The 13,766-nt window shown below is 37.0% G+C and overlaps 2 protein-coding genes across 2 annotated transcripts in view; one reads left to right on the top strand and one right to left on the bottom strand.

The window, feature by feature from the left end:
- Positions 1–345: 345 nt before the first annotated feature.
- Positions 346–9,082, bottom strand: LOC148400382 (uncharacterized). The gene is made up of 4 exons (XM_088371274.1): positions 8,937–9,082; positions 6,562–7,383; positions 3,897–4,067; positions 346–2,185 (listed from the first exon to the last, which is right to left on the bottom strand). Exons 2-4 carry the CDS (start codon positions 7,361–7,363, stop codon positions 2,064–2,066), a joined length of 1,095 nt encoding a protein of 364 aa, XP_088227400.1. The 5' UTR covers positions 7,364–7,383; positions 8,937–9,082; the 3' UTR covers positions 346–2,063.
- The window catches only part of fibinb (fin bud initiation factor b), a 24,564-nt gene continuing 15,190 nt past the window's right edge, over positions 4,393–13,766 (top strand). The window contains exons 1-2 of the mRNA XM_088371276.1: positions 4,393–4,939; positions 5,189–5,294. The gene's annotated coding sequence lies outside the window, so the exon portion shown is untranslated. The remainder of the gene's footprint in view (positions 4,940–5,188; positions 5,295–13,766) is intronic.

Raw genomic sequence — 13,766 nt, 5'->3', positions numbered from 1 at the left:
TTTGGCAAATATTTGTGACCTTGAATGATGAGGACAAAACATTTGCTGCGTTCAAAAACGTTCAGTAAGATAGGGGCTTAAGATGGTATGAATTTTTTTTTTTTTTAGAAGGGTTTCCCACACCAGCTACAATAGTCCTGGCCAGTCTACAAACATGCATTTTTGGATGAAGTGATGAACTGTAAAGTTAAACAGAGCAGTCAAGCATTCTATTCTATTCTATTCTATTCTATTCTATTCTATTCTATTCTATTCTATTCTATTCTATTCTATTCTATTCTATTCTATTCTATTCAAGATCTGTGGGATGAAGGTTCCAATGTGTGTATTTAAATCCAAGTCCACTTAGAAATAACCACAGTTTATTTTTGCCCACAGTTGAAGATTTTATATATGGAAAATAAATAAATGCAAATTCTCATACAAACAATTCATGTAGTTACAGTGGTGGAGGGGGATATGCAAATTGAATATTGATGTGCATTAAGGGTGGCAACATCAAGACAAGTAACAGATCAAAAACTTCAATCAATCAGTGATATGGCGTGCAGAATACACAGCATTATTTTTTAACAGTGCTGCACCCCATTACTGTGCCGTAAAGTGCTGCTTTTGATTGATCGTGTCATATTTTCGAACAAAGTTAAATTAGAGCAAAGCTGAGTTAGAACAAAGCTGTCCTGTCACCAATGGATTAAACAACAACAAAAAGTTACATACGTATCTCTTGGGTTATAATTGGCTGTTCTAACCAAACTGGCGCTTATGAATCAAAACTAGACCACATTCATTAGTGCTAGTCTATCTGGCAAAAAACATGTGACAATATGTTTTTATTTTGTTTGACTGGCTAACAAAACATCTACAAAACAATTATTCTCCCCAAGTATAAAAAATATATTGACATTAGAGACACTCGCTGAATGAAGGTCGTCACTAAAAGTCAAAAAAAGCTCATGAGAAGAATTGCAATGAAATTGGGAAGAAGTTTGTTACACTACTGTGCATTTCACAATCTCTGCTTGGTATGCTGTAGGTGAATGTGATGTAACGCTCAGAGGTGCATCACACCACTGTACAAAAGAAGTCGTGTATCTCTCAACGTGTAGAGGTCATAGAATGTTTGGGAAGATATTATTGAAGCAGCTATCATTCAACCAAATATTTAACTTCATGGAATACCAAAACCTCAGTCTGCAAATACAACAGCTACTTGAAATATTGTTTTCTTTGAGAGCCATGTCTTGTTTTGGAGTGTGGTTATGGCTAACAACAACTGAAAGAACAACTTAAGACGGACAGTGACGGAAGAATGATTATTTTAATGAATGATGACGGAGGATAAATTGGCAAAATAGGGTCAGCTTAAGGTAGCATGCCAAAACTAATGCACATAAGTTAATTGTTCGTATTGGCTTCTCATTTTATTTTGTAAACGCATTAATGTTGTTCAGGCACAATTATAAACTCCAATTTCAATAAAGTTGGGACATTTGTTAAAATGTAAAAAAAAAGAGATTACAAATGTTTGCAAATCCTTTTCAACCAACGTCCAAATGAATACACAGATATGTTTTGGAGCAACACATCCAGGCAAATTATTTTCAAGTATTGCAAGCACGAGACTGGCCGAAAAGCAGTCCAGTCCTGTGTGGCAAATTGTGAAACAGAAAATATGATACTAAAAACCCCGGACAAGCAAGAATGGAAAAAAATCCACCAACAAAGCTTCAATGTCCTCCGTTCCCAAAGGCTTATTAAGCGTTGGTGTTGGAAAGGAGATGTAACACAGTGGTAAACATGCCCTCCCAACATTTTGGAATGCGTTGCAGGCATTAAATTAAAAATAAGGATTTTTTTTCATCCAGAAATTCTATCAGTGGCACTTATTTAAATGTATTTAAAATCCTTTTCACGTGGTATGGTAAAGGAGGGTCTAAAAATAGATGGCAATGAATGAGTTTTAAAATCATTGACACTTCAAATCAAGTATGCAGTTGACCCAAAATGTTATTTTGGCAATGTCATTCAACAAACTCCCTGTCGAAAGTCCATGTGTCTTTTTACTTTATCTGACGCCGAGGAAGGTTGGCCATTTGAATGTTGTCTCCTTGTAGTCCCTGGTTGTAATAAGCTGAGCCACCAAAATTCAGATCCAAAGGTTCACCGTTGTCCAATCTCAGAACTGGAAAATGAACGTGCACATAAAAAAGTTACATACTATGAGCTACAAAACTATTATTTAAAGAAAATGCTGTTTAGTGAATGTTCTCACTGAACAGAGGTCAAAGACTCAAGACAAAGATTTTTCTCATGTCAAATATGTGTTTTGTCTCAATACAAGTTTGTAAACACTAAATTACCGAATGGAAGGTGAGTGACGTTTCATAAAAATAAGTTAAAGGGCGCAAATTAAAGTTTTCTCATTCGCTTGAAATGGAATGCACTAGTCATGCACTATAGTCTTGAAATGGCAGAACGTACACCTGCTTTGTGAATTACACAGTTCACATATTTGCAAATCAAATGTGTCTGACGTCAATCCAAATGCACGTTCAACCAGCTGTCTATCCTGCGCCAGCATTTAGATGTGGTCTGAGTCGGCTCATCCAACAACATGCTGCACCGGCACGCCCAGCTTGGTCTGCCAGTTGGCCTACTCAAGCCTTGCCCTCACACAAAATTAGGATTTGTTCCCGCTGTCTACAAAAATACAGCCCAAATTGTCCAATTTTCTAGTGGAGCTACGTTCCATTCTTCTTTTATCATTTAATAATTGGTGACTTCTTGTTCACTTTCACATATGTGTCCTACTTTGCAACCAGCCATATTTCAATTTCTACGGTTGTGACATGTGGAGTTCATCTATTCCGTTACTGCCAAACCAAGGTCTTGTACATTGAAGAGAATTTGTCATTAATCTGCAATCACTGTAAGAATGTTTCATACTCCATCGTATATATCGTGCCATTTATTTAGTGAATATAAGTTATGCATGATTAAAGTGGCCTTAATTAAAAAAAGCTCTCAAAAGCCTTACACTTGATTTCATTGTGATGCAAGTAAACTCAGAAATGCATATACATACTTCAGAGATTTAATACAACAGCATGATCTTTTCTTTTTCATTGTGTACCTACATTTAGTTTTTGACTTCAACAAGAAGGTTGAGCATGTAATTCTAGTTAATAAGTGACATTTCTTGCTTGATTGCAAATTGCCTTGGTACATGCCCCTATTTATACACACCGTGAGATCATTACACGTGTGTGTGCATGCATGCGTGTATGTGTGTGTGCAATTTAAATTATGAACAAATGTCATTGTTATTGTCAATGTGCTGTTTCAAACTGTTAGAGAGTTAGTCCAAGTAAAACTGATCGTGTAATGAGCAATCAACATACTATCTGCCCAACACCATCAGACTGTACAACAGCAGTGTTGGCCAAAACTCTTACACTCGATGCCTGGTTTTATCAGCTGCTCTTTTTTTGTTTTAGTTAGTTAGTTAGTTAGTTAGTTAGTTAGTTAGTTAGTTAGTTAGTTAGTTAGTTAGTTAGTTAGTTAGTTAGTTAGTTAGTTAGTTAGTTAGTTGGTGAGTTAGTTAGTTAGTTAGTTAGTTAGTTAGTTGGCGAGTTAGTTGGCGAGTTCATTAGTTCGTTTTTTCTTATCTAGCTCAAAATAACAAAAAAAAAACACCAGGCCACTTTTATACTTAAAGTGGTTTTACATACAGTAACCGTTTCTACTGTGTATTCAGATGAACCCTTTTTTTTTTTTTTTTTTTTTTTTTTTTTATAAAGATCTTTTGACCCAATATTAGATTGACATTATTTGTCTCGTCTACTTTATCTGTATATGACTCCTATGCATTATGATGTGTTGTATCATCTTACCTGGTTCAGAGGGGAACTCCTCAACCAGTTTTCTGTGTGAGAAACCTTTGATGTGTCTTTTTTTCAGGATGATGTATGCCACCAGTCCCACTAAGGATACAACCACTGCTGTTCCTAATATAGCTCCCCACGCTTCATTTCGTTTGCTCCTGCTGGTCTCGGATGGCCACCCTTCAGAATAAGATAAGAAAACGAAGGGTTAGAAGGAAGGACGAAAAGAGATTTCATCAATGTAGTATTTTGTAACTTTGGCTGAAACATGCTTTGAATATCTTTACGAGACGGACCACTGGAGTTACCACTCAATTGATATGAATATTATCTCTTAATGATGAAACTCATTCACTGCCAGTGATGTATAGTTGTGTCTTTTCAGGATGCACACATCTAACCCCAACTCCATTGGGGGTCAGAAAATATTTGGCAGTGAATATAATATAATATATAATATATATAATATAATATAATATTTTCCTTAGGACTCTAGCCCACTGGAAATACACACAAATACCAACCTCGAAATACAAAAAAATTACATATACAAAAAAGATACAAAAAGTTGTATCTTTTTGCTATTATTATGCTCCTTTTTTTCCTTTTTTAAATTTTTCATATTTTAGTTTTTCCAGTCAGGGGTTGCCACAGTGCCTCATACTTTCCCATTAAAGCCGAGCTTTTTCATCCTGCTCTATAACACCAGCTTCCCTCACGTCTTCCCTCACTACTGATCTATCAATCTTCTCTCTGGTCTTCCTCCTCTAGTTCTCTTTCCTAGCAGCGCCATCTTCATCCTCCTTCTACCGATATACTCGCGACCTTTCATCTCTTTAATGTCATCCACTCTTGCTATCCCTTCTCTTAGTAGCGTCGCTTCCAGTCTAATTCATGCAAATATATTTTTTATTGCTTTTGAATTAGACTAATCAAAAACTAATTTAATGGCTATTTAGTCCCAACCTGGATAACAATTCTGTGCCTTGAGCAACCCAGTCCAGGTCCAGCGGAGACTAACTCTCTGAAATGATCTCCCGCTAAATGTTAAGGCAAGCCCATCTTTAAAACATTTTCATTCTTTGTCTTTTGACTCAGCATTAGACTTTGTTTTGGTTTTTCTGTTTTTGAGAGTTTGCTGTCTTTGTTATTGATTATTGTTTTAGTTGTTCTTGGTGTTGTAAGGCCTAATTTTCCTCCACATACAACTCTTTATATGTAGTAATGGTTGTTTTAAAGTGCTCTCTACAAATACTGTTGAGTTGAGATGCGATTAATGTTGCCCACTGCATCCATTTCAGTTTGGCCATCTTGGAAAGGGGATCCCACCAACTGCGATGCCTTCCCAAGTTTTTTCCCTTGGACGCCTCTGAAGGAAACTGGAGTAGCAGTCAAAACTGTCAGCAGGTAACATCTAAAATTTTTATTGTATGAACAAAAGAATCTGTTTATAGTTTTCTCAGAGTTATTCCTTGCCCTGATTGGGCGTAGACGAGGGTATGTCATTGACCTTTATGAACTGTGGGCTTATGAAGCCCATTGAGACTCTTTTGTGACTTTACATGTAACCAGAGTTCCCTTTTCCTAAACATTTACAGAAACACAAAGACTTTCTACTGCAATACATAAAATTGAGATCTTTACTGTGATGGTTTTATCAGCTGAGATGTTATGCAGAGCTTCCAAAGCACAGGTCCTTAATGGGTTGACCAAGATTCCTTACTATATGCATCCAGTCCTTGTCATTTTAAAAACACAACTTTTATCCAATTTTTGTGGTGGTTACACACCATATGTAAACAGGATATACACAGACCAATTTGTTGGATTTGTTTTTGAAAAGCAGGTAAACAGAAAACAGAACCCCTATGAAGAAACGGTGAGGAACTAAAACTACTTGAATTCAAAAAGATTTATTTCATGTTTTTATTCATGTATTTAGTTTAAGAAAAACTGTTCTGAAGCAGTTTGTTTTAACGTTAAAGGCACACATCTTTGGACTTGGACTGACATTGTAATGACATTCAAGATATATTATGTTGTAATCCAATCATAATTATTGTTTAACTATGATTAAATTACTTTTTTAGCGTTGATTTCACACTTGGTATCACTATGCAGATAGTATAAATTTGAAAATCATTTATATGCCGGTGTAGCTGCAGATCAGGTATCTCTGAAATCCAGCTCTTTCTTTCTTTCTTTCTTTTTTTTCCACTGAAATAATGTATCATTGTTCCTGCTGAGTAAGACGTTATAAAAGGAGCCTTCAGGCAAAATAGGGAGCTGAAACTTAAGACCAAGCCTTTTCTATTGCAAGAAGGGATGTTTGTCCTCAGCTTGTGCAAAACTAAATGGATATAGGTGAGACGGTGGACAGAATAAAGTAACCAAATTAGTGACAACTGATAGCTACTGTATGCTTTTAAACAATGAGTTTGAATATCAAACTTCAAACCTAAAAATGATCATCAGAGGATTATATTACTATAAAGTTCCCCTAGTTCTCGTTCAATCCGTTACACCTAAATTGAGGATCAACATTTTGGGCCAACTAGAGTATAATAGTATTAATAGCACTTGTTCTCAGTGACCTTAGACAAAATTTGTGTGTGGACAAAAACAAGAAACTCAGGTTTCAACAAAATTTGGACAGCCAAAAATGCAACTCTACCTGTGTTTGAGCTGCTCCCTGAAGATGCCTGTTTATCTGTCAAGTTGCCTTCAGGTGTTTCAGGAGCAACGGTTGTCACAGTGGTGGGTTCCAGGGGGAAAGGGTCTGGTGATGAAGATGTTGCAGATGTTGTGTTCATCTCTGTTGCTGCCGTGGTTGTCACATTGGTTTCATTAGATTCTGTTACGTTGGTTGACACCGTTTCATTCCCTGATGTTGTTATGGTTGTTGTCTTAATTGTTGTTGTGTTTGCTGTTGTGTTTTCATTGAAATCCAGGATCTCTGGTGCCAAGGTAGTGGTGTTGTTTGTATCGGTGTGATTGGAAAAATCAGGAGAAATGGTTGAGTTTTGATTGAGTAGATCAACATCTGGAATCGCAGCAGGTGTGGTTGAATTCATAAACTCCCCCTCGGTTTTGCTGACGTTGCTTTGTTTTGATTCTGTGTTTGTGATGTTGGTATTAACATCTGACAGTTCAGGCTGCACTGTTGAGGCATTTGGGGATGTGGGAGGCTCGGTAGTTACGGTAACATTCAGATCGTCGTATGTTTCAATTTCATTCTGCTCGATGTTATTCTCTTCATCATATACTACACTGCTGGAATTATTGCCTCTTCCCATATGAGACACATCACCTTCCTGTCCATTTTCTCCTTCCTCGTTAGCAACAAGATCTTGCTGACGCAACCAGTCGTTATTAAAAGTGTGCACTGGAGAATCTGTTGTATTTTTGAGCGATACCAAGTAAAAAGTATGAACAAATAGCAGCAGGTGTATGGTGATGATAAAATGCCTTTCCATTTCTTCCTTGTGGTATGTCCCTAAAACACACAAAAAATATTTCTATTAATAACAATTTGACGGATGCCAACTGATTTTAACTCCAGAAAAAAAGGACCATTCTTCAAAAACCAGCACTATCAGAGATACAAGGTTGAAACAAAACATTATGATTTTACACCAAAGTACTGCTGGAACGGAGAGGTTATTCCGAGCAGGTGTTTTTATGGTGAATTTGTCGTGACACAACTCTCGCCTATTTTCACACACTGAACGAAGCAAACACCCACACAATCTCTTTATAGATGTGCTGGTTATGGAAGTGAGGTTTTGAATGACATCAGTCCTGGAATTTTTTTTTACTCACCTCATACTGTATGTTCCATGAAACTTTAATGAAATAACATATAGAAATGAACTAAAATAAGCATGCAGTTAGTTGCTAAAGACATTACAGTCCTTGTTTTGTTCACATATTTAAAATGCAAGTGGTGGGTTGCTAATGGTCCCTCAAACTCTCAATTAAGCTCCTAAAGTTTGCTTACAATACAGCAGAGAACATACCAATACATCTGCGATACATTGAAGAATGTTAAATCTCCTTTATTATCACATCTGATCTCATCGTCACATGTCACATTGTATTGCAGTCCCGCCCTTCCAAACATTCATTTTCGGTACTGGTTTTCCTCGTTAGGGTTGGAGTTGAGTTGGAGCCTATCCCAGCTGACTTTATAGGCTTGTTGCAGGGCACACCCTGGATTGGTCATCCGTCAATTGCAGTCCTGCCCATTACCCATGCCCTGTACTTGTTACACTTACCTATTTGATTTGTGGTCCAACTTTTAGTAAGATAATACATCTTATGTTGAGTTTTTCATACAGTATACCCTTTGTGACATGTTTTTATCTTGCTCTCGATAAATACAACCAAAAATAAAAATGGGGTGGGGAGGGGACTATGATTAGAGAAATTGAGACAATATAACAAATTCTAAACTGTAATTCAAGCTAACCGTGGTAAAATAAGAATCAAAGTGGACATATAACCTAACTTTACTGACAAATGCAAAACAATCATAATTGTTTTTCATATGAATGCCCATTCACAAACTTCTGAACAACATGTAAGTACACCAACTCATTAGGTTTTGCCACCATTAAAATTAAATGACAACTTATTTAACTGTAATTATTTTTGCGTTTTTGAATAATTTTACCCTCATTACGCTATTCTAAATTGTTTTTCTGTGTTTTGATTGTAGCTTTATTAACTACCTTGACATGCTGCTCAGTGTTCATCAAAAAATTCATCCTTAAATTGCAAATATAAAATAAACAGCCAGATCAGGGCCACATTTCGAACAATGTTTCTATTCTACGTTGATGTACTCTTCAGTACTCAATTCTGAAATGTCATTGTAAGAGGATGTTTGAGCTTCTGTTGTTGTTACGGCTTCCTCTTAGAAATATTGACTCGGATACTCCCACACGTTATTTATGAGAAAAGTGTCTATTGATCTTAGAGTTTGACATTTAGCTTGTACTTTGCTGGACAATGAGACAAATCAAGCCTTCCCCAGTAAATCCTTACCTTATTCTTGGGCTCTCTCATAGGAGAACAGGTGCTCCAGCAACAATTATCTTCATTGAGTGATCAGCCCGAATGATTCAGCAGTCACCCTGTGAGAGGAGGGAGCACTCACGCAAAGAACAACCTGCTAAACCTGCTTCTACGCCTCTCAACAAAAGCGACACGCCCGCAACTAAATCCAATCTTATGCACGGATAGTACAAACATACATACATAAATAAGTGAACCCAGATTGCATGACAGAACTGTTAAATGTCAAGTTTGTACTGAAATAACTTGATTATATCCTGGTTTGCAAGTTTGTGAATCAAGTGGGTGGAGCTTCTAATTTACAGGTCCCCCGAGGCTTTTCTGCCCCAATTGAGAGAAAGGAAGCCGCTGCTGTCGTCATAGCAACCCTAAGGTGCCTGACAAGCTCAAGTTTCATCCTTTCACCTTTGTGTGCCTTGTATATCAGTCTGCGAAGTGACTCAGCTGTTGAGAGTCAAATGAACCGTGATTGTTGTTGTTTCAGTTTCCTATGACTGCGTCATGATGTGGTTGAAATGAGATTCCAGTGCTGAAGACAAGTGGATGAGTTGGTACTCGAGGATCCTGAGCTTTTGTGAAAAAGAAGGCCGTTTTATGTGGTGTATTTTCTTGATCTTATTAAGGGTAGAACAGCTAAAAGAACAGAGCAGTGCATATAAGATATAGAGACGACTGTTTTCCTTGCGGCATAAATACACACAATGCAGTCCCAAACAAAGAAACCACTCCCTGGGTGGAGCTGCCTGCATGAAATGTGAAATATGATGTGCTTAAGTCAAACACAATCACAACAGGACATACATGCAACCTCTGCCACCCTGCTCGATGAATGAAATTTAATGAGGGAGCAGACGTGGGTCTTACAGCGTCAGCTGTTTGTGCAAAAAATAAAAACATGACAGGAGTTCAATGAGACAGTCCACGTGTGAATTTAAGGCCGGTAGGCCAAATCTGCCCCTCTAACAATGCGGAACGTTGCACAAAATCCAAAGCTGTCAATTCTGTCTTTATCAAACATGTTTCAACAGACCAGTGGTGGGTTTAGACTAGAATTTTACTAGTCTACACTTTTAACACACACACAGCAAACACACACATGCAGGTTGATTGAAATAGATAATAATCAAATGCATGAGGCAATTATGTAATGTCATGAGATTTTACTTTTATACACATTAGATTTGCTGTGACAGCGAGCCTTATGAGGCCAACTATATATCACATGCAATGAAAGTAAGAGCCATGGTTTAAAAATTTAGTGTCGAATTTTACTTTCAAATGAACATTTATTGCATCTCATGAATTGTAAATCTATCTACCTTCATTACTGTTACTGCTCTCTTGCTTAAGTTTCATTTATATTCACTATTAGCTAACATAGTTTTATTGTTAACATATTTCTATTTTACCCCTATTTTCAATTAAAAGTCTTCTCATGGTCACATTGGTCCCATTTGGAAGCAATATTGTAGTGACACTTGTAAAGAGAAAAGCTGTTCTAAAAATATTTCTGTCATTTTAATAAACTTTTAACAGTAGTAACCAAAATTTCATGTTAACAGTAGCTGCTGTGATGATTTGACTGTGACGATTTATGTAACTGTAGACAACCATCCCCCACTGATTCTTATTCTCCTGCTTCTTATTCAAATGTTTCCTCTGATGGGCCAGCCAGGGGAAGTTAATTGTCATCATGCCTTCACGGCCTTGTGTGCAAACAACCCTCCCCCCGATGTCAATAACTCCAACTGGTAGCTGCAGGCCTTCCAAAAGTGCTCAGTAGCTTCTTGCCATTGTTAGACTGTTGCCTCAACACAGCCCATTTGCAGTCCGCTGGCCACTGAGTCTCTTGCTAATAAATTCATAGACATTTTTTCCTTATCAGAGATGGGATTAAAAGGAGAGTATCATTTGAACATACATCCGTACATCGCATTAAGGCTTCTTTCGTATCGGTACAAATCCCTCCTCTGCCAGGGGGACCCCAACAACGAGTTTAGTGAATCACATTATTTATTTAGAAATATGCATAGAAATGACTGATTTATTGCCCTAATAAAAACAAAGACTTTGTCAACCTTGAACTCAAACATACTGTAATATTATCAATCTTCACGTAAAACACAAACTATACATCCAGCTTGCCCTGCTCCAATTTTAGTTCTGAAAAGGAAGATGAATTATCTGACCTACATTATGGTTGGATAGTTCACTTTGAGCCATTAATAAACGAGGTGTATATATAAGAAAATAAATGAAGCCTAAACTGTAGGTTTTACCAGCAGAGTGCTCTTGGCAATGTGTTTGTGCAATTGAGCATATACAGTCGAATGCAAAGCTTTGGGCACCCCTGATCGTTTTCATTATTTTCCTTTTTAAATCATTGATTGTTCGGATCAGCAATTTCAGTTAAATATATCATATAGCAGGCAAACACAGTGATATTTGAGAAGTGAAATGAAGTCTATAGGATTTACAGAAAGTGTGCAATCATAACTTGAACAAAAGTAGGCAGGTGCACAAATGATTTATGATTTATTATCAATGATTTAACAACCAAGTGTGGTTTCTCACAGGCATAAAAGGACAATCATCCATTCTTTGCAAATCACTGCAAATATTCCAGAAATACTATAATTATCCAATGGATTGTTGCAAAGATGAAAAGATGCCTCACATTGAGCCTATTTTTTTTCCCCATATCTTTTTCGGCTTCTCCATTTCTTAAATTGTCAGAGTTTCTCAAAGGGACCTTTGGATCTATAATTAGGAGGATATTCTAGAGGCATTTCATTTGTTAGTAGCAGGAGTTTATTGTAGCTATATCTTTCTTTAATCATAAGCACTGGGAGTATTTCTGAAGGAAATGGTGCTGGGTGAAAAGGTCTGAGTTGGTTTATTATTTGGATTCATTCTTTGTATTTTACGTTTTGCAATTTATTTGCTGTAATTCTCTGTAACGTTATGATTGGCATACTTGTTTATGCACTATGGTTATCCCTTGAAACACAGTTTTGTCCTGCCTGCATTTCTGCTGTTAAGACAGGGAACGTGACAGTTTTGAACAGTCTATATTGTAATTGAGATCCAGGGAAAAACCGAACGCTGATTGGTTATTGGACTTGTGTGCACATCACTTACCTTCCATAATTAATAACGTTTAACGATGTGGAGCACTTTGATTTACCTTATGTATTAAAAGTGCTCAACAAATAGTGTAATTGTTTGTTTGTTTGATTGATTAATCGCTGGTTAGTTATTGCACATCACTTACCTTCCATAATTAATAACATTTAACAATGTGAAGCACATTTAACAATGTGAATCACTGTGATTTACCTTATCATGCATGCTCTACCAATAGATCGATTGATTGATTGATTGATTGATTGATTGATTGATTGATTGATTGATTGATTGATTGATTGATTGATTGATTGATTGATTGATTGATTGATACATACATACATGCACTTGGCACTTAGACACCGTAGACCGCAGTTTGATGATCGACTTTGGGAGGGCGTCATTGGAATTGAGGCTGCATGTCTTGGACACTTGAGTGAAGAAAGGGATGCAGCCGTCAAATGATCACTACCTGGTGGTGTCTCAGCTCTGATGGTGGGGGAAGATGACACCTAGCAGACCCAAATGCATTGTGGGAGGAGGAAAGAGGCAGGTCCCTCCAAATGGACCATGTTCCGTGCCTCCAATTACACCATCAAGACTCTAGCTGCTCACCAGCTATTCCCAACTCTTGGCAGACAACAACATACTGCCCATGTTGGGCAGCTATGGCTCAGTTCAGAGAGCAGATTGCTCACTGACTGTTAGAATATTTGCTGTTTTGCTTTTGCTGCACCAGCAAGACCAACACGAAAAGACAACAAAACCATGCAAGTCTATGCTATTTTTTTGGTTTGAATCAAGGTGGTTGAGATGATTAAAATAAGGATAAAAACCACAAATTGCATTTTCTAAGTGGAATTGACAATCTATGCAGCACACAAGTGTGCAGCTACTACGTGTGTTTTCTGACTTCAGCACATGCCCCAATATTATCTGCTGTATCCCTCTTTCTAATATATGTTTGGATACTACGCATTTGTCTTACTTTATACTGTTAAAATTTGTGTCAGGGCAGATGTTTCTTTATTGCGCTGATACTCTCAGGGACTCTTGAGTGCATGGAAACAGCTTCATCACAGTAGACAAGAGTATAGCCAATACAGCTTTACAAGCAAATGAAGGTAAGGTTTGCTTTATCTATTGATTCTATTCAAGGAAACAGAGCAGGTGCTATATAATTCAAATGGTAAAGCTTTATGACAATTTATTTTCTCCTCTGGAAATGGGAAAGGAGAGCCATTAGAACTATCGCTGCTGAAATATGATGCAAAACACAGATTAAAACACTTATTTTTATTTCAGTTGGTGATCATATCAATTTGTGATACTCTCGATCATTGCACTAATTTGTTGAGCTCCCGAAGTCAAGACCTTTTTTTTTTTTTTTTTTTTTTTTTTTTTAGCTGATTCTCTTCTAGATATATGGGCCACATGGACATAAACACCACACTAGCATTTTTTCAGTGTTATAGGAAAGTTGATTCATGGTTGCACTAAAAAAAAAAAAAAAAAAAAAAGTGTAAATCTGTCTCAAAACCCAAAGCAATTTACTGGGGAAAGCTAAAGGAAGTGGGTTGGGTGACTGTGAGGATTGACGAGTAGTTAGGGTCGTAAGAATGGATGTACTTATTGTATTTAAAATATAAACTGACTCTAATCATATCATTTGCA

Source organism: Syngnathus floridae, chromosome 3 (assembly GCF_059516105.1).
Source record: "Syngnathus floridae isolate MCC-2025c chromosome 3, RoL_Sflo_1.0, whole genome shotgun sequence".
Lineage (NCBI taxonomy): Eukaryota > Metazoa > Chordata > Actinopteri > Syngnathiformes > Syngnathidae > Syngnathus > Syngnathus floridae.
Note: the sequence above shows the minus strand (reverse complement) of the source record. Positions and strands in the feature narration are given on the sequence as shown.

Coding starts and splice junctions, on each gene's coding strand:
- LOC148400382 (XM_088371274.1), bottom strand. CDS start 7,363: ATGGAAAGGCATTTTATCATCACCATACACCTGCTGCTATTTGTTCAT. Junction 4,068..6,561: donor AGGGAGCAGCTCAAACACAG/GTAGAGTTGCAT, acceptor CTTATTCTGAAG/GGTGGCCATCCGAGACCAGC. Junction 2,186..3,896: donor GGAGTTCCCCTCTGAACCAG/GTAAGATGATAC, acceptor TTCATTTTCCAG/TTCTGAGATTGGACAACGGT.